At 47.2% G+C, this 18,912-nt stretch overlaps 4 protein-coding genes across 9 annotated transcripts in view; 3 read left to right on the top strand and 1 right to left on the bottom strand.

Annotated features, from left to right (window-relative positions):
* Positions 1–3,542, top strand: part of arhgap32b (Rho GTPase activating protein 32b) — a 34,784-nt gene extending 31,242 nt beyond the window's left edge. For 2 of the 3 annotated variants that reach the window (XM_047043302.1, XM_047043303.1), the window contains 2 exons: positions 189–748; positions 849–3,542. In XM_047043302.1, the coding sequence (XP_046899258.1) occupies positions 189–748; positions 849–2,900 (2,612 nt within the window). In that variant the 3' untranslated portion in view covers positions 2,901–3,542. The remainder of the gene's footprint in view (positions 1–188; positions 749–848) is intronic. The other variant, XM_047043301.1, reaches the window with a different exon arrangement.
* A 221-nt stretch (positions 3,543–3,763) lies between these two features.
* anapc13 (anaphase promoting complex subunit 13) lies at positions 3,764–4,661 on the bottom strand. The gene is made up of 2 exons (XM_047043310.1): positions 4,302–4,661; positions 3,764–4,130 (listed from the first exon to the last, which is right to left on the bottom strand). The coding sequence occupies exons 1-2, from the start codon at positions 4,398–4,400 to the stop codon at positions 4,005–4,007; spliced, it is 225 nt and encodes a 74-aa protein (XP_046899266.1). The 5' UTR covers positions 4,401–4,661; the 3' UTR covers positions 3,764–4,004.
* Positions 4,662–5,178: 517 nt separating this feature from the next.
* sc5d (sterol-C5-desaturase) lies at positions 5,179–7,484 on the top strand. The gene is made up of 5 exons (XM_047043309.1): positions 5,179–5,282; positions 5,610–5,827; positions 6,019–6,151; positions 6,239–6,339; positions 6,537–7,484. The coding sequence occupies exons 2-5, from the start codon at positions 5,618–5,620 to the stop codon at positions 7,008–7,010; spliced, it is 918 nt and encodes a 305-aa protein (XP_046899265.1). The 5' UTR covers positions 5,179–5,282; positions 5,610–5,617; the 3' UTR covers positions 7,011–7,484.
* Positions 7,485–8,023: 539 nt separating this feature from the next.
* On the top strand, positions 8,024–18,118 carry mpzl1l (myelin protein zero-like 1 like). 4 transcript variants are annotated; one of them, XM_047043306.1, is made up of 7 exons: positions 8,024–8,170; positions 8,607–8,763; positions 9,865–10,040; positions 10,327–10,540; positions 10,665–10,794; positions 14,285–14,432; positions 14,477–15,405. In XM_047043306.1, the coding sequence occupies exons 2-7, from the start codon at positions 8,694–8,696 to the stop codon at positions 14,807–14,809; spliced, it is 1,071 nt and encodes a 356-aa protein (XP_046899262.1). In that variant the 5' UTR covers positions 8,024–8,170; positions 8,607–8,693; the 3' UTR covers positions 14,810–15,405. The 4 variants fall into 4 exon arrangements, with proteins under 4 accessions (XP_046899262.1, XP_046899264.1, XP_046899263.1 ...); XM_047043308.1 differs by lacking the exons at positions 8,024–8,170; positions 14,477–15,405 and adding an exon at positions 15,412–18,118 and having other exon boundaries at positions 8,540–8,763; positions 14,285–14,390; XM_047043307.1 differs by lacking the exons at positions 8,024–8,170; positions 14,477–15,405 and adding an exon at positions 15,412–18,118 and having other exon boundaries at positions 8,540–8,763; positions 14,285–14,399.
* Positions 18,119–18,912: the final 794 nt, after the last annotated feature.

Here is an 18,912-nt window from a genome sequence, read left to right as displayed (position 1 = left end):
TCATGCCTTTAACTCCTTGCATGGATTTCAGCTCAGAGAAATCTTTCCACATGATGTCAGACCGCCTTGCTTAACTTGTCCATCTCTGTCCTCCTCTTGAAGACCAAGCCTGCCTGCCACCTTCTATCTGCTCTTTCTTCCCCGCTCCTGAGCATGCTCTGTCTCACTCTCTCTCCTCCCTCTACCAGGATCCACAGCTGTCCACGGCCCCGCCCCCAGATCACCCCTCCTCCCTGCCCCTCCCACTACCCAGAGCTCTGTCTGCAGGCTGGTCCAGGAGGCCTCTGCTCTGGTTCCCAGGACCCGGGAGCCCCCAGAAGGGCCCCCCCTCCCCCCGCCGGCCCCAGAGTCCGAGGGCTGTCCATCTGGCTCACACCCCCACACCCCTCTCATTGAGGAAACGCAATCCAGAGTTGCTCTGCCCCCCACCTCCTCCGCCCCCTCCTCTCCCCATCTCGCCCCCCCTGCTGGCATGCAGGAGCCCCTTGGGGGGGCCAGGACCCCCTCCACCCCACCCGGACCCAGCCAGGGCATGGACGTTCCTCCTGGTGTGACTCCCCCTCCCCAGAAGACCCCCGCCAGCCCCCCCGCCCAGAGGACCCCCGCCAGCCCCCCCGCCCAGAGGACCCCCGCCCAGAGGGAGCCAGCGGCTCTGTGTCCTGCTCCTCCTCCTGGCTCCGGTCCTGCTCCTCCTCCTGGCTCCGCCCCAGGGAGCCCTCCTGCTGTGCTGCCCCAGTCTCCCACTCAGGTACTATCTCTAATCCTGTAGGGTTACGGTTAGTAGGGTTAGGGTTAGTACGTAATCCAGCTAGCATGCTTAGGATGATTCCTCTCATGGTGTTTCTGAGTTTCAGGTCCCTGATGAGGCGGAGCTGCCTAGACCCCGCGAGCCTCTACAGCCTCAGCCTCCAACAGAGGTTCTGCTGGCCATACAGCATCAGGTGCATACACAGCCTCAGCCTTATCCCCAGCCTCACAAACAGCCTTATCCCCAGCCTCAGCCTACCACCAGAGGGGCCTCTGCCCCCTCCGTAGACGAGCCTGTGGTGAAAAAGCCTTGGGACACCATCAGACCAGTCCAGCCTGAGGCCCGGCCCCCGCTCGGCCCCCCTCCTGCCCCCCCTGTTCGCTCCATCGAGAGCAGACTGGCCACTGCAGCTCTTAGCCAGACGGAGGCCAGCCACGCTGCTAACTTCCCCAGCCTGCCGGTGGAGGCCCCTGGCCCCGCAGCCCACCAGCACCCTCGCAAGCCTGCCTCCCTCCAGGCCGCCTACCTGTACCACCACAGCCAGGGTGATGCCCTGCCTTCTGCCAGCGAGGCCTTCTTCCAGCAGCGGGGGCTGGTGGCCCAGCCCTCCTCGGTATACCACCACAGGCCCGACACTGGCCCTCCTCGCCTCTCCTACGCATCTAAGACTGAGCCTCAGATACCTTACAGCGCCCGCGACGTCCACTACAGCACCCTGGGCCCCCGCCGCCACCCCCAGGCTGCCAGGGGCCCCCCCAGGAGGGAGTACGCCTCTCCGGGGCCGGGGCACCGCGGCCAGGCCTGCTGCCCTGCGGACGGGGCCCACGTGTACCCTAGCCTCCGCCGAGTGCACTCGCTGCATGCACCCCCCAGCCTGCTTCCCCTCCCCCCTCAGAGGAGCCACGCCCCCCTGGACGAGGAGCTGCTGTTCTACCGGCGCCCCGTCTACAGCTGCCCCGCCTTCCAGCCTCCGCAGGCAGACTACCACGTCACCCAGCTGCAGCCCTACTTTGAGAACGGCCGGGTCCAGTACCGCTACAGCCCCTACTCTGGCCCCAGCCCTCTGGACGCACCCTTTTACGACATGGACCCCTATGGCACGGTCCGCCTGCGACACACACACTCCTTTGGCGGCAGGGACGGCCCCGGCCGGGTGGGCAGCAAGGCCGGGGGGTACCACTTCCTGTCCCGCCACGCCCCGCCCCCGGGCCAAGAGCACGGCTTTGTGAGCAGGGACATGCCCCCCGGGCGGGGCTCCAAGGTGTACGTCTCCTGGGACCCTGAGGAGCGGGAGCAGCTTGGCAGGCTCTCGCTGCACAGGGACAGCCGTCCTCGGCAGAGGGTGAAGGCTCCGGTCATGTCCCAGTACGACAACGTGGGCCTGTTCCTGCCCTCCGATGTGTCTGGCTACGACTCACTGCACCTACGCAGTAAATCTGACCCCGGCGATGGCATGCTGTTGGCTGCCGAGGGCGGTGAGGGCCGGCGCCCCCCCAGACAGCTGCCCCCAGACCCAGCGGTGCTCCTGTACCTGGAGACGGAGAAACTCTGCCAGGGTAACCAGGGCAACGGGACGGCCAAGCACAGCAGCTCCAGGACCTGCCGAGCCTCACACCAAGCCCCACCCCCGGCCCACAGCATGGCCAATCAGCAGGAGTCTAGCCGGCGTGAGGTGGAGGACAGTAGAGCTGGAGGCAGCAGGTGGCTGGAGCCCTCAGAGGCCAGGAGCCTCCAGCCTCGATATGAGACTGAGCTGGACGGCCTCCCCAGCAGGGTGAAAACCTTGAGTGGCCATCCCACTTCTGCCCCGCCCCCCGCCCCACCCCCGAGGCCAGACAGGTCCCTCAGCGGTACTCGGGAGCCACAGCACTACAGCCAAATCCCTCCTGATGCAGACCGGGACTACTCCTACCAGAGACTCAGCACCATGACCGTCCAGTCCCACTACGACAACATAGATGACTTCTCCCCTGGCCTCCAGCCCCCCTCCGGCCAGCCCAGCTTCCCCTCTGGACCCCAGCCCCCCTCCGGCCAGCCCCCCCAGCCCAGCTTCACGGCCCCCAGCAGGGCTTACTCTACGGCCCTGGGCCAGGGGGCCTTCCTCCCGGAGCAGAGGCTGCAGAGGCCAGATACACAAATACACGCTGAATGACTCACTTCTGCTACCTGAAGGAAAGTAGTTGGACCTGAAGCCCAGCAGTCTCTGCAGGACAGCTGGTCTGACCAGGGGTTTCATGAATTCAGTCAAGTCAAATTCTAAAACACTTTTTACAAATGGTACCAAATTTACCATAATTCCTTTACTAATTGCCATTCTGAAATGACTTTGCCAATCATATGAAGCTCTTTGATATTAAAGACAAAAGGTCCATCACACCTGAATTACACAAATACAATACATGTATTCAACAAGCTACTGGTAAAAATTATTTTCTTCCACACCAGAAAATGATTTGGCGTCTGTGCGTATGAATTATTATGGGGAAGTTTTGCATTTTAGAAATGCATGTCCACTGGTCTGTGAAAGAGCAGGTCTGTGATCCAATGTGTACTTTTTGGATGTTGGAGGATGGAAATCTGCAAATCTTTGTAGCCCTATGTTGCTATGGACATGCATTGGCAATACTACATGAATTCACATCTGAATTGGGTTCAGAATAACATGAAATCTGCAATAGGGTCCTTTCAACTGGTACAGGAGCATTTTAATGTATTTGTTCTGCGACTGTGCCATTCCTAGTTTTGATGTATTTTGCTATGAAAATATGAATTAAACTCAAATGGAATGTTTTGGCCCAGTTGTCTGTCCTTCATTGTTAGAGGGACCAAACAGTGTGGGGGGTTTGACATAAGCATTCCTGCACTAATGTATGGTCTCCTATGACTGGATGTACGAATGCCTGTTACCTTTGAGATGTAAACAAAGACCTTGTTTGTCCTGTAGTCCTTCCCCAGTTATTACAGGGTTTGGATGGACTGTTAACTGAATAAAGTTAAATACAAATGGAGGATGTGTGAAAGTGAAAATCCAGTATTTATTTGACTGCAATATCCATTGAGGAACTATTTAATAAGTAGTATTAAGAGTTGACTTCATGGCAAAAAGACAAAACCTCATGCTTACACATTTATACACAGACTAAAGACAGCTCTACTTTTGCACTCAAGTAGCTATATTTACATATTTTCAAACGTGTTTCAAAAATTTCAGCTTCGTGTCATTGCTAGAAACTAGCCTCCTTGGTCAGTCGATCCACTAAGTTCCGGAGTTGGGTGTGTTTTCATGCAGACTTTGCAGAGCTAGATCCGACCACTTCATCTCTTGTTCTTTCACAGACTCCGTCGATCCTCCGTTGTCTTGTTCTGCCTCAGGTAGTTCACTCTACAAGAGGAAACAAACACAGTTTAAAAGTTTCATGCTGTGCATTTAGTAAAGTATTTTATAGCGAGCCGAAAACCAATGTCTTCCTACACAAAATAAGGTGCAGAACCGTTGAGGTCATCTTAGAACGTTATCGGATCATACAATTTTTTTTTAAATCCTGCAGTTTACCAGTGGGATGGTCACATCTTCATAAGGTAGACGATCTTCTCTCCAAGCATCGTCTGTAAGGTCCAGGACCCTGCCGTCTCTCTGAACTTCACTGTCCATGATCGGCCGTTTGGTTCAGTCACTGGAGAGTTACGTCACCTTGTGCTGCCACTGTGAAGCACCGTATTTTGCAGTTCCTTGTTTAGTAAGTAATCAACTAGACAATTTAGTAAAATAAGCTAACTTCAGACACAAACACGTTAACGTCAGGTTTTAAAACGACTTTTTTTCTTCGGTTGAGGTTATGGCAGATTTGCAACCAACGTTTATGAGGTGCATTACTGCCACCTACTGTTCGGAAGATGGTCTGCTCCACTTCACACCGTTTCAACGGTAGACTGCTGCTGCTAGTGGAGGTGTAAGTGTAGGGTTGCTACCCTAACCCAAAACCTGGATGAATATCACCTTGACCGATGCTACCCTTTTCCTTGAAAAGTGTATCCATTGAGAGATCACTGGGTACAATTTTCCAAAAGTTTATATACTAGCTAGCCATCTCTGTTCTGTTCCGATACAATCGTCGCAGGGTAATTACGTAACCAGAAAACGTTATTGACAAAGAAAGCTGCACCTGGCTGAACTCAAAATTAATTCTGTACTACATCATGTCCGTCAACTGACATTTGATACAGTATTTGATCTTTGTCCTACTTAAAGCTCTTTTTTCAAAACAACTTTTTAAATATATTTCCTGAAATATTTTTTATATAATGATAATAATGACTGCCGTGTGTCTTTAAAAATTTTAACTGCCCTTCGTAACGCCATGATCAGATCAAGAATTTGTCCAATCATACCTAAGAATTTCTTCTTCGTGATGACGACGTATCATACCATTGGATGCGGATTGCTTGGCGTAGTGGCGTCAACCAAAAGAAAGTTGCACATTGCAGCGCCTTTAGTTTTGATAACACGTATATTGGCTTAGTGGACTCTGAACAGGTACGTACATAACAGCAATTTATTAATATTGTAACATTTTTTTGAAAATAAATTACATTAAATAGCTAAATGAATAGTACACAGATGAGACTGCAGTTTCGTAGCATAATGTCCTAACGTTTGGTACCGTGATCACAGTTAATTAATGGTGTTCATTCATTGTACAAGTGTAGCATGCATTATCCTACATCAATAGAGAGTCCTTTCTGTAGCACAAAATACTGTTTTGTAAACCGTTCGGTCGTATGCAGTTGAAAAAGTTTACACTGTTGAGTAAAGAATAGCTTGAACAGATCTGTTAAGTGCTGCTCATCCTCGATGTAACAGATTCAGCCATGGATCTGGTGCTCAAAGTATCCGACCACTACGTCCTTACCCCGTATGTGTACCCGTCGTCCTGGCCCGAGGACGGGGCGCTGCGCCAGTTGATCAGCCTTCTGCTGGTGACCAACCTGGGGGCCGCTGTGCTGTACCTGGGACTGGGCGGGCTAAGCTTCTTCTTCATCTTCGACCACAAACTCATGAAACATCCACAGTTTCTGGAAGTAGGTTCTCTTTCCTTTAAACCTATCACAAAATCCTCACTGAAAATGGAAAGCAATTTTTTTTAGATTGTGAGTAATAACAATGGGGTTTATTTACAACATTATTATTTGGGTGGTTGGCTTTCTAAATCCCATGTCTATTAAGAGACAGAGGGAAAATGCCTTGTTGAGAGATTGTTGTTTCTCCCCAGAACCAGGTATTGAGGGAGATCAAATACGCCATAACATCACTTCCTGTGATCAGTATTCCCACAGTAGCCTTGTTCTTTGCAGAAGTCAGAGGTTATAGCAAACTGTACGACAACGTCAACGAATCTCCCCTGGGTAAAAACTGAATTCATACATGGAAAAGGTTTTATTAGCAACGTGTTCCTAAACAACTAATAATGTGTGTTTGTGTGTGTGTTTCAGGCTGGCCTGGCGTGTTATTCAGCATGATATCTTTCCTTTTATTTACTGATATGTGTATCTATTGGATTCACCGGTTCCTGCATCACAAACGGATTTACAAGGTAAGTGTGCTCTAACAGCGATGTCTCCCAGATGCTGTAAAACTGTGTGGTCCTTTCCTAGTGCTAAACTCTTAGTTGGATGCCATACCCAAACCCTACCTTTTAAATCATATTCATACAATCTGAAACCAAGGACCAATCATTAAATAAAGAGATGATCTAATAACTGTATTTCTGTTGCATCTTGCTAACCTCAGAACTTCCACAAGCCGCACCACGTGTGGAAGATCCCCACGCCCTTCGCCAGCCACGCCTTCCACCCGGTGGATGGCTTCCTCCAGGGCCTACCCTACCACATCTACCCCTTCCTCTTCCCCCTACACAAGGTGCTGTACCTGGGCCTCTACCTCTTCGTCAACATCTGGACCGTGTCCATCCACGATGGGGACTACCGCGTGCCCCGCCTCCTCCAGGAGGTGGTGAACGGCTCCGCCCACCACACTGACCACCACCTGTTCTTTGACTATAACTACGGCCAGTACTTCACCCTGTGGGACCGGCTAGGGGGCTCCTACCGCCAGCCCTCAGCCCTCCTGGGCAAGGGCCCCCATGACCTCATACGCAAGCTGATGGTGGAAGGGAAGCTAAGCGCTAACACAGATAAAGTTAATGGGTGCGCTAATGCTGATAGCCACATGAAAGAAAGTATGCCAAGATGTAAGACGGAGTAGTTTTTGAAATCTTAAAGGGAAATTTTACCAGATTTTTCATATTCAATTGCCCTTCTTTTTAGTTGTTTCAAAACATGGGATGAGAGTTGGTACACCTCAACCAAATAACTGATAGTTTCACAAACCATAATCAAAGGGTTGACTATTTTGCCAAACATATTTTAGATTGACATGCACTTTTTATCCATCTTCAATTACCTGCAGTAATTCCTTGTTAAGAATGTTCTTGATTAGGATAAACCAATCTTGTAATGGAACTGTAAGTCATGTGTATTGACTGATTTAACAGGGACATGTTTAGAGGATTCAAATGGCACAGGATGCTGGAGTCTGATAATGCAGTAAATACGTGTTTGTGTTCCTCAACCTATTACTTCTTTTGAATGAAAGTTTTACTATGAGGAGGGAGCTAAGTATGAATTGTATGTATATAATAAAATATGTATACAGTGTATATAAATACTGTATATCTCACAATCTAGTGAATGTCACAGTGGAACCCTATTCACATGTTTGGGTCTCCCAGATTGTTTCCAATCCAGTCTTCTACTTTTATGCTATTTAGAGCTCTATATTTTTTTAATAAGTGAGCAAAATCAATCTTTAATGCAAAACAGGACAATGCAAAGTTGGGTTGTGTAGTTACTAATATTAAGTATCTGGAGTATTCATTTTTCTTAATGTGGAGAAACCTTCCTTGCAAGGGTGATCCCTCACTTCTCACAACCTTGAGTTCTGACACCTCATCTGGAGGAAACTGAGCAGGTCTTGGACACATACAGACTAAATAAAATGACAGGAATGAGCATCCCAAATCTAACAAGAAAATAAATTGCGATTACACTTGCCACCGAAAGAATAACTGGGCCAGTTAGAAAGTGTCTCCATCTCACAGGCTTCTTAAGGTGAGATGCAGTGCTTCAGATGTGAACAGCTAATCTGACATCTGTCAAGGATAAATCCACAGACTCCAATAACATCAGTGGTGGCACGTGCCAGCTCGGTATGACAGGAACAGTGGCACACTGCCTCCAGGTGAGGGGACAGGAGCGGCAGCTGTTTTACTACCCTCGACTCCTAACTTGTACGAAGTCTCGAATCGGATAACGACCCGTCGAGACTCCATATTATGTAAGTGAGTACACCGGATCACAGAGCAGGTAGGACATTTTAACATTTCATGACAATTAGTAGACATACCAAATTATTTTACAACATTGAAAAAGTTTAGCAAACTTTGAGTAACTCATGTTATGTTTAAAAACGTTATTAACTTTATATGTATTAAAAAGTCTAAGTTTCAGTTTCATACGTTTTTTTTTCAAACGTGAAGATGGGTCGCCACAACTTTTTTTGTGTGTGCAAAACTATGACCCATCTTCAAGTTTGAAACTTTACGTTTGAAACTGAAAAAACGTATGAAACTGAAACTTATACTTTTTAATACATAATATATCTTATATTATATATATTATAATATATATATATATATTATAATATATATAATATTAATATGACCCTTTTTAAAGGCCAAACCGGAAAAGCTAGTGTGGACTTTTAGGGCCAGCTTCATGGAAATGCTGTTTCATACTCCAGGAAGGGTTTGTGGATGAGCCCCTGGACCAGCTGGCAAGCGTTCGAGTAGAAAAACAAGGAGGAGGCAACATTGGTGCATTGTACAATATGGAGCTCAGACTGACAAACCTAGCATGTAGAGTTTTACTATGTGGATTTACGTTAAGTGTTCTTTTTGGTAAGTCTGTCACATTTTGATAGTCTAATACAACTAGCTAGGCTAGCTAAGAATCCTTCGCAAAACGCTAGCACTACTGTAACTTAGCACTAGCTAGCTAATATAGCTAGGTAAGCTAGTAGATATCCGAAGGTACGGTAGCCAATTTACGCAGCTGTTGTGTTTGACATAGGACTGTACGCGAGTGCTAGGCTATTAGCATTGTACTTGGTTGTACTATTTGCCTGGATCCATTCATGGTACATAGCTTCTATGCTCAATGTAGTAGCTATCGTAGCATGTCGCCTCCTACTTGGCCATGTATTTAGTTAGCTAAATGCATAAAAACCTAGCTTCGACATTAGACAATTAGCCTCATGTCGATATATGGCGAGCATAGCTCGTAGGTTTATGACGACCGTAAACAAAGAGTGAGCACTCATTAATCCCAATCAGTGGGTGTGAAACGAGTGATGTTGACATAATAACCATCATTTTTACATGTGAAGTTTTCCCATGCACTTCATATGGTTTGCAACAATCACTGCCATTTTTTTATTGATCGCGCCACACAAATAATACCCTAACTACATTCCTGTCCCAGATGGTTGTGCTACCTCCTGTGAGATATGTCTTTAGCCAGAGGTCTTGGCTTGTGTGATTTCAAAGGCGAAGGTTTGCATGAATCAGTAAAAAACAAATTTAAAACAAATGTATTTATATATAAATATATATATGTATTTCATATGTTCAGGTCTGTATATCTGCATATTTAATGTCGCTATGAGAACAACTCATTGGTATAGCATTTGACTGTAGATCAAGTGGGTCGCGGGTTAAAATCACCCCCTATACGTCGCTTTTGAAAAACATCTGCCAAACGAATATATTTTAATAAATACTATTAACACCAGGCATCTCTTATAGTGTTGTCTTTGGTATGTCACTGTTACAGGGATCCTTGCTTAAGCAACTCTACAGGAGCTTACAGTTGAACTAGTTGCCTGAGTAGAGTACCTCATTTGTTTATAAACTGGTCCTTAGCACATATTAAACATACATAAAGTACTGCAGTATACTATTTTGTTAAGAGGTGAAACAGATAGTCCTCTGGTTCATCAGGTACGCCTCCCAGTGCAGCAATAGACGTGTACACCCCTCCAGAGCTGCTGGTGGAGAACGGCACCACAGGGGTCCTCAGGTGCTCCTTCAGATCTCGGGAGGTGATCAGCAGCCAGGCGTCGGTCGCTTGGAACTTCCGTCCGCACGGAGCAGATCCCTCCAACTCAGGAATTTCGGTGAGAACCTGTTTATGTATCCCTGCCCTCTAGGGAGCGTTCTTCAGATCCCTAGCTCCAGGGACAAGCTGCTTCCGGGCATTATATTGCCATGTGAATAAGAAGGTGTGGCCAGACTTGTTCATGGTTCTGTTGTTGCTGCCGGCAAGTTGCCACTCGTTTTGAAGGTTCTTGATATGAAACTGCATGTTTTGTCATGGTTTCTGGGTTAAGCCATTTTGACATTTAGCAATTATTATTACTATTTATATTTTATTCCATTGAAATATTCTCTTTTTTCGAGCAGATATTCTACTACAGTGCTGGGAAGGAGTTCCAGGGAAGCTTGCCCCAGTTTGTAGATAGAATCAAGTGGGTGGGAGACCTGAACAAGAAGGATGTCTCCGTCCAGCTGCTGCAGGCTCAGTTCAACGACAACGGCACCTACTTATGTGACGTGAAGAACCCTCCCGACATATCAGGCTCGCCCTCTCGCACGGAGCTGAAAGTCGTTATGAAAGGTGAACATGCTTAGACTACTACTGTGGGGTTAGGACTGAAACACATGCGTTATTTGAAAAGGGGCTGGCCATACTTGGTGTGGTGTTCAGGTCTGTTTACAGCCATGTTGTCTGTGCTTCCCAGAGTCCCTCCCTCTGACCAGTACAGGTGTCATAGTGGGGGCTGTGTTCGGTGCTGTCATTGGTCTCATCCTTATCGCCTTGGTTACCTGCCTGATCATTAAGAGGCACCAAACCCAACATGACTACGAGGGGTAAGTGATCTGCTGAGCACTGCTGCATCAGGTCCCCAGGCCTGGGGTTCAGGGGCTGGGGTTCAGGGGCTGGGGTTCAGGGCCTGGGGTTCAGGGGCTGGGGTTCAGGGGCTGGGGTTCAGGGGCTGGGGTTCAGGGGCTGGGGTTCAGGGGCTGGGGTTCAGGGGCTGGGGTTCAGGGGCTGGGGTTAAGGGGCTGGGGTTCAGGGGCTGGGGTTCAGGGGCTGGGGTTCAGGGGCTGGGGTTCAGGGGCTGGGGTTCAGGGGCTGGGGTTCAGGGGCTGGGGTTCAGGGGCTGGGGTTCAGGGCCTGGGGTTCAGGGCCTGGGGTTCAGGGCCTGGGGTTCAGGGGCTGGGGTTCAGGGGCTGGGGTTCAGGGGCTGGGGTTAAGGGGCTGGGGTTTAGGGGCTGGGGTTTAGGGGCTGGGGTTAAGGGGCTGGGGTATGTTATTGCTTTGATGGGAATTGCTGTTCTACAATTACAAAATGGTGTCTTCCTCTCGTGCATTCAACGTACTGTGTTTAAACCCACTCACCGCATGTATCTAAAGCGATCACAATGAACTTAGCAGTAATATGCACAGATGTGCTTAACTGTCAGTCCTTGAACAGTGGTGTTCATCTAGTGGTCTAGTGATGCTGCTTTGTACCATAACAGCTGAGGGGACCTAACCCTAACCTCAGGGATGACCAGGTTGCTCCTCACTACAGAAACGGCTGTTTATTGCTTGAGTTTTCAGGGGTAATACAATAACTGTTTTGGTGAGTTACCCAAACAATGTCTTGTCAAAAGTGACCCTAGGAGAATGCCAAGATGTAAATAGCATCAAATAGTCAATTTATTCTCACTCAGTCAACATTATCATTAAGGTCATTGAAGAATCATTCTGTTGTCCAATTCTGGAAATAGAAAGTTAATTCAGACCTTTGATCGGAACCCCCCCTCCCAAACAAGATAAACTGTCACTAGGTTTAAGCTAAAACTGATTTTAGTTAAGTACCAAGAATGTTGATTTCCAAAATATCAACTTCTCTTGTGTTTACATATACTACTATACTCCTAGGTGCAGTTTAAACAAGTGCATCATGAAGCTTGGCATGTCATCTAACACCCATGTCCTGTCCTGCTTGTCATCTCTCTCTGCTAACCACTAACGTGTCACCTGAGACTCGCTGGTTACTGTCCTCCACTTCACTCCTTTAGAAGTCATACATGTCCACATGTTTCCTCATAACTGTCCTGTAATGTATGAAAGGATTGCAGTTGTAGCATTATCAGACAAACCATGTTCAGGGAATAATAAACAGCTAAATAATGTGTAAGTAGTATTCCATTATCTTAAATTTGTATCTAAGTTACTGCAGAAAGATCTTGCAGAGGGGCAGTTATCCTCCTCTGACCCTTCCCAGAATTTAGAAGAAGTGTTGATCTGCCTAGACCTGGGAGAAGCAGCTCATTGCGAGAGCAGGGCTAGGGCTAGGGTTAGGGTTAGGGCTGATAGGGTTAGGGCTGATAGGGCTAGGGTTAGGGTTAGGGCTGATAGGGTTAGGGCTGATAGGGCTAGGGTTAGGGTTAGGGCTGATAGGGTTAGGGCTGATAGGGTTAGGGCTGATAGGGCTAGGGTTAGGGTTAGGGCTGATAGGGTTAGGGCTGATAGGGTTAGGGCTGATAGGGCTAGGGTTAGGGTTAGGGCTGATAGGGTTAGGGCTGATAGGGTTAGGGCTGATAGGGTTAGGGCTGATAGGGCTAGGGTTAGGGTTAGGGCTGATAGGGTTAGGGCTGATAGGGTTAGGGCTGATAGGGCTAGGGTTAGGGTTAGGGCTGATAGGGTTAGGGCTGATAGGGTTAGGGCTGATAGGGCTAGGGTTAGGGTTAGGGCTGATAGGGTTAGGGCTGATAGGGCTAGGGTTAGGGTTAGGGCTGATAGGGTTAGGGCTGATAGGGTTAGGGCTGATAGGGTTAGGGCTGATAGGGCTAGGGTTAGGGTTAGGGCTGATAGGGTTAGGGCTGATAGGGTTAGGGCTGATAGGGTTAGGGCTGATAGGGCTAGGGTTAGGGTTAGGGCTGATAGGGTTAGGGCTGATAGGGTTAGGGCTGATAGGGCTAGGGTTAGGGTTAGGGCTGATAGGGTTAGGGCTGATAGGGTTAGGGCTGATAGGGCTAGGGTTAGGGTTAGGGCTGATAGGGTTAGGGCTGATAGGGCTAGGGTTAGGGTTAGGGTTAGGGTTAGGGCTGATAGGGTTAGGGCTGATAGGGTTAGGGCTAGGGTTAGGGTTAGGGCTGATAGGGCTAGGGTTAGGGTTAGGGCTGATAGGGTTAGGGCTGATAGGGTTAGGGCTGATAGGGTTAGGGCTGATAGGGCTAGGGTTAGGGTTAGGGCTGATAGGGTTAGGGCTGATAGGGCTAGGGTTAGGGTTAGGGCTGATAGGGTTAGGGCTGATAGGGTTAGGGCTGATAGGGTTAGGGCTAGGGTTAGGGTTAGGGCTGATAGGGTTAGGGCTGATAGGGCTAGGGTTAGGGTTAGGGCTGATAGGGTTAGGGCTGATAGGGCTAGGGTTAGGGTTAGGGTTAGGGCTGATAGGGTTAGGGCTGATAGGGCTAGGGTTAGGGTTAGGGCTGATAGGGTTAGGGTTAGGGTTAGGGCTGATAGGGTTAGGGCTGATAGGGCTAGGGACTATTTTCATGTTTTCCCTGAAACCAGATTAGGATCATGGCAGAGAGCTCTGCTACTACTGAAGCAGGGTTAGATCGGTCTGCAGGGCCTCTCCTTAGATCCCATGGTGTTTACAGCTCAACATCATTAGCCTGATACGTTACTGGAACATTTGGAGAGAGTTGAGGCAGACCTGTGTGTGTCACAGAGGTAACTCACATTAAACTAACACTGTAAACTAATCATATAGAAATCAACCGTGATAGAAGGCCATGCAGCCGCTCCTACCTGGACTGTATGATCCTCTGTAGGTTGTCACTCACCAAGATGAACTGCATGTCCACTAATCTCTCAAGTAGATCTAACCTAGCTTGACTCATCTGTTCCACACCCTCAAAGGTCCAGAATGTCGCACAATTTGGACTGAATTGATGGGACCGACCCACATTTTGATGTTTATCGTACTTGTGACTATCTAAGTGTAAACTTGCGTTAAAGTGGACAGTCATTTTTGTGTCCTGATAAATGGGCTGAGAATGTCCATTAAACTTTTACCAAAATTGAATAATTGTTTATATTGAATTAGATTTTTTGCGAAGATGCCTCCATTAGTGCCAGCAATATCATATCACCATAGGACTCTTGCTCTAAGAACAGTCAGTGAATTCATATCTAGGGGCATAACCATCTCTCATTGCATTTTTTGTCCATCTCCCATATCTGTCTGTGTCTGTCTGTCTGTGTTTGTGTCCATGCCTCGTGCCAATGCTTCATAAACTGCACAACGCACCACACACACGCGCACCACACACACGCACACCACACACACACACACCCCAGCTGCACGTCTGTGGAGAGTATGAGCTCCCGCGCGGCGCGCCCGGGGAAGAAGCCGGCATCAAGCTCAGAGGGTTCACGTTGCAGCAGCCCCTCTGCCCCGCTGCAGGTAGGAGCTGTGAGTCACCCCGCCACCCAGGGACACCAGGGGGTCTGTGCACCCTTACAGGGGGTCAACACCCAGGGACACCAGGGGTCTGTGCACCCTTACAGGGGGTCAACACCCAGGGACACCAGGGGTCTGTGCACCCTTACAGGGGGTCAACACCCAGGGACACCAGGGGTCTGTGCACCCTTACAGGGGGTCAACACCCAGGGACACCAGGGGCCTGTGCACCCTTACAGGGGGTCAACACCCAGGGACACCAGGGGTCTGTGCACCCTTACAGGGGGTCAACACCCAGGGACACCAGGGGCCTGTGCACCCTTACAGGGGTCAACACCCAGGGACACCAGGGGCCTGTGCACCCTCACAGGGGGTCAACACCCAGGGACACCAGGGGGTCTGTGCACCCTTACAGGGGGTGAGCACCCAGGGACACCAGGGGCCTGTGCACCCTTACAGGAGGGTCAACACCCAGCATGACCCCTCTCTAGGCTCACCAGAACTCGACCACAGGGTTGCTGGCCTTTGAACTTGCTGGGCTGCATGCTCTTATATTGTTTGCTCAGACAACCGTCTCCATTGCAGCCATGACCACTTTTTTTGCCCAGTTGGGTAGGTAGTTAGGTTTGTTGTTCAGTTTGCTGATCTTGTGACTGTAGGCCATGAAACAGGCTTCTCTTTCTTCATGAGACACATGATGAGGCAGACCTGCAGAAGTGAAACTCATTCCTCCTCAGAAACCAGAAGTGAAACTCATTCCTCCTCAGAAACCCTCAGTTTAAAGAACCTTTATTCCAGGCCTCTCCCCTGGTGTTGAACAACACGGCCTCATAGTATCTTGTTGACACCTAGAATGCTGGGGCCGTGTTCCGCAATGCTAACAGAAGGCACTCAGTTCATAACCCACTTTGGTCCTATGCCCTTATCACTATTCTACATAATTCCTTAATAATTACATACTTATTCCCCTCTTCTGTTTAACCTGCATGATATTCATGTCTGTCCTTGTCCTCCCCACACACAGGGCCCGGTGATCTACGCCCAGTTAGACCACTCAGGAAGCCAGAACCCCAACTCCTTCCACAAGATGGAGCCAGTGGTCTATGCTGACATCCGGAAAAACTAGTACCTGGTGGGGTGTGAGAGGGAGCAGAAAGGGACAGACCACCGTAGCTCGCTGCTGGGGGCAGGGGGGGTGGGGGGGGGGGGGGGGGGGGGAGGGTGGACTAGTTGAAGATGCTGTTTCATGTTCAAAATGTTTAAGTTCTGTCTGCTGAAAGCGTTACATATGCATGTGTGATCAAAAAATCATGTATTCTAAGGCTTAAAATCATGAAAAAAAAATTACCCTCCTATTTCACTATATTACTGTGTAAATATGTAGGATTGACTTGTTTTATAAATACAGGGACCATGGAAACAAACTATGATTTAATTCCAAATATATCTTGCGAAAGTCATACCAGTTGAAGATCTGACGTCTTAAGATATTATGGTACAAAACCAGTAATACATTTTTGATGGTGTAGATTAGAATGGTTATGGGTATTACTTGTCTTTTTATGCTTTACTGAAACTTTGCCTGTTACTCCTCTCAAGAGCAAGTTCAAATGAAAAACTTAACAAATGAATGCAAACCTATTCCAAATGTGTCTCCAGATTATGTACACTGTTTTTGCATGTAATTTATTTACTAACCAACACTTTTCATGTGAAATACTTCATGTCTTATGAGAGCAGTTTAAACAGGGCTCTGTAGTGTAGTTTGACTGTTATAGAATGCCTCAAAGCCATTCCTCTTCCATCTTGTGGAAGTTATGGGCCAAATATCATCCATTAACACTTTGTTTTTATTACTGTGCTTTTGAACTGGTTTTGTGCTTTAAAATGCATTTAAATGTATTTTGCTGGATTTTATTTTTAATGCTTAAATGCCAAATGTATCTTTTCCATTGAGTTACAGTCATCCGTTTGCGTCATGAATCAGTTTGATCCTAAACTCTTTTTGATCATTGATTCCTGATGCAGTTTCCCCCACCTCTGATAAACATTTGTGAATAAGATTAGTTCTAAAGTATAGTGCTACTTACTGTAATTATTTTCTCTATACTAAGCCTAAATGATTTCTTGGCTCAAGGAACGTCTATAGAGCGATTCAGAATTCAAAAAGTTTATATTGTTTATCATGTTGTTTGTCCAAAGTATTAGTATTATTATTATTATTATTATTTTTGCATGGCTTGTGCTTCTCATAGTCCTCTTCTACTGGCCCGTGTTAGGTGTTTGTGATTGTATCTTTCATATCTTGGCAGTTTCTTGGCATTCATCTCTGACCACGGCAAATATCATTCCTTTATTACCAAGCTGCCAGCTTCATCTGTTGTGAAAAAAGAATGTTTGAGAGTCAGGAATGTTAGCTTAAGGGCATCGCTAAAGAATGCTGGACTTCTTAACATTCCATGTTGTGCTTATGTAGTGATACATGTGTACTTTATATTGTGGTAATACTCAAAAAACTTAAAAAAAAACGTTTTAAGCTCTAGAAATTACTGTGTGACATCATTTGGAAGAGTACTGTTTTAAATACCCATTCCTATGCTGAGGCTTGTCTGTTAAGTAGCTCATTATACTCGGAGTGTCCAGGCCAGTAGTAGCACCTTCCCAACCCTGAGCTGCAGTCTGCCTGCCTGTCTCATGGACACTACCTAACCCTAACCCAACCATCCACAGCTGCCGGCCCTGGCTGACTGCCGTCATTGGTCTGGTAGTGGATCTCTACTTAGTGGATCTCTGCTGTCATTGGTCTGGTAGTGGATCTCTACTTAGTGGATCTCTGCTGTCGTGTTTGTCGAGCCGCTCCGGCCTTCTGGCAGGAGACAGTATCCTGCTGGAAACATCTGTTAGCTAACGGAGGCAGTGTTGATGTTTTGATATTCTGTCAAAACGTTGCTCTACTTGTGTTCATAAGACCCAGTGCTGTTAGTTTGTAAGTGCTGTTCTACATCCACATTCAAAGCATGTCTTGGACTCACTATACCATTTCCAAAGGCACTTAAATCTTTTGTCTTCCACAATATTCTCTGAATGGTCCATGGAGACAATCCATGTCATGTCATTGTGTTCAGGCTTCTAGATTCTTCCAGATTATGTCTCATCCCTGTTTGTATTGATGGAAGAGAGAGAGAGACACAGAGAACGACAGGGAGAGAGAGAGAGAGAGAGAGAGAGAGAGAGAGAGAGAGAGAGGGACACAGACGAAGAGAGAGAGAGAGACACAGAGAATGACAGCGAGAGAAAGAGAGAGAGAGAGGGACACAGAGGAAGAGAGAGAGACAGAGAGTACGTGGACACAAGGTCCGAGTTCCCTGGATTCACCTGGTCCCTGAAGAGCAGGTGTACCTATGTATTGGACACTCTGTGTATAATAAGTGGAATCATTTTATGCTTGTTTGTATCTCATATCTTAAATTGTTGCACAATCTGCACTATGTCTTGTGTGTGTTTTGTAAAACTACGAAGCACTGTGATTTAATTTTTCTTCCCAGCTTCTGTTTGATGTCGTAAAACTGGAATGTAGAACATTTAGTGCCTTTGCATTTCATCTACTAACTTGAACACCTGCTTAATATGGAAAAGATAAGATACATTTATTTTCCTTTGTTACTTTTATACACACTCCTTTGTATCTGATGGTCTGATTTTATATAAAAACTAAAAACTTCCCAACTTCACATCTGTGTCATGATCCCGGTTTGTATTTGGTTAGCAAGTTCAGTGCAGTCCACTGCAGGGTTAAATTTAGCACTGCAGGGTTAGGGTTAGCACTGCATGGTTAGGGTTAGGGTTAGCACTGCAGGGTTAGGGTTAGCACTGCAGGGTTAGAGTTAGCACTGCAGGGTTAGGGTTAGCACTGCAGGGTTAGAGTTAGCACTGCAGGGTTAGGGTTAGCACTGCAGGGTTAGGGTTAGCACTGCAGGGTTAGGGTTAGCACTGCAGGCGTGTGGCCTGGTGTCTGCCCCTGCATTGCTTAAGGCTTATGGGCTTCAAAATCAGAATTTGCTTTCATTCGCCATGTAGGTTTACACAAACACGAAACTTACTGTGGCCGGAAGGTGCAAAAAATAAACACATACGGATCTTCAAAGTATAAAAGTACAGTAGTCTAATTAATCCTTGGAACTAACAATTTAAAAAATAAAACAATTTAAAATGTAAATTATAAAATATATACAATTACGAATATGAATGGGCAATAATGCAAATAAGGTGGTCTTTGGTTTGGTGCAACTAATAATAATGGTTGGTGCAAATAATAGATAGTAGTTAAATGTCAGTGGAAGTCCTTGGCCTTGTTGAAGAGGCCAGTAGTGGATGGAAAGAAACTGTTCTTGTGGCGTGAGGTTTTGGTCCTGATGGATCGCAGCCTTCTGCACTTTCTTAAGAAAAGTTTGTTTTGGCTAAACAGTTCTGTGGAAGAGATTTTTTAAAGTAAACATCACGTGATTCCACAGAAGTTCCAGAGAAG

The sequence above is a fragment of the Hypomesus transpacificus genome, chromosome 20, assembly GCF_021917145.1.
Source record: "Hypomesus transpacificus isolate Combined female chromosome 20, fHypTra1, whole genome shotgun sequence".
NCBI lineage: Eukaryota > Metazoa > Chordata > Actinopteri > Osmeriformes > Osmeridae > Hypomesus > Hypomesus transpacificus.
Note: the sequence above shows the minus strand (reverse complement) of the source record. Positions and strands in the feature narration are given on the sequence as shown.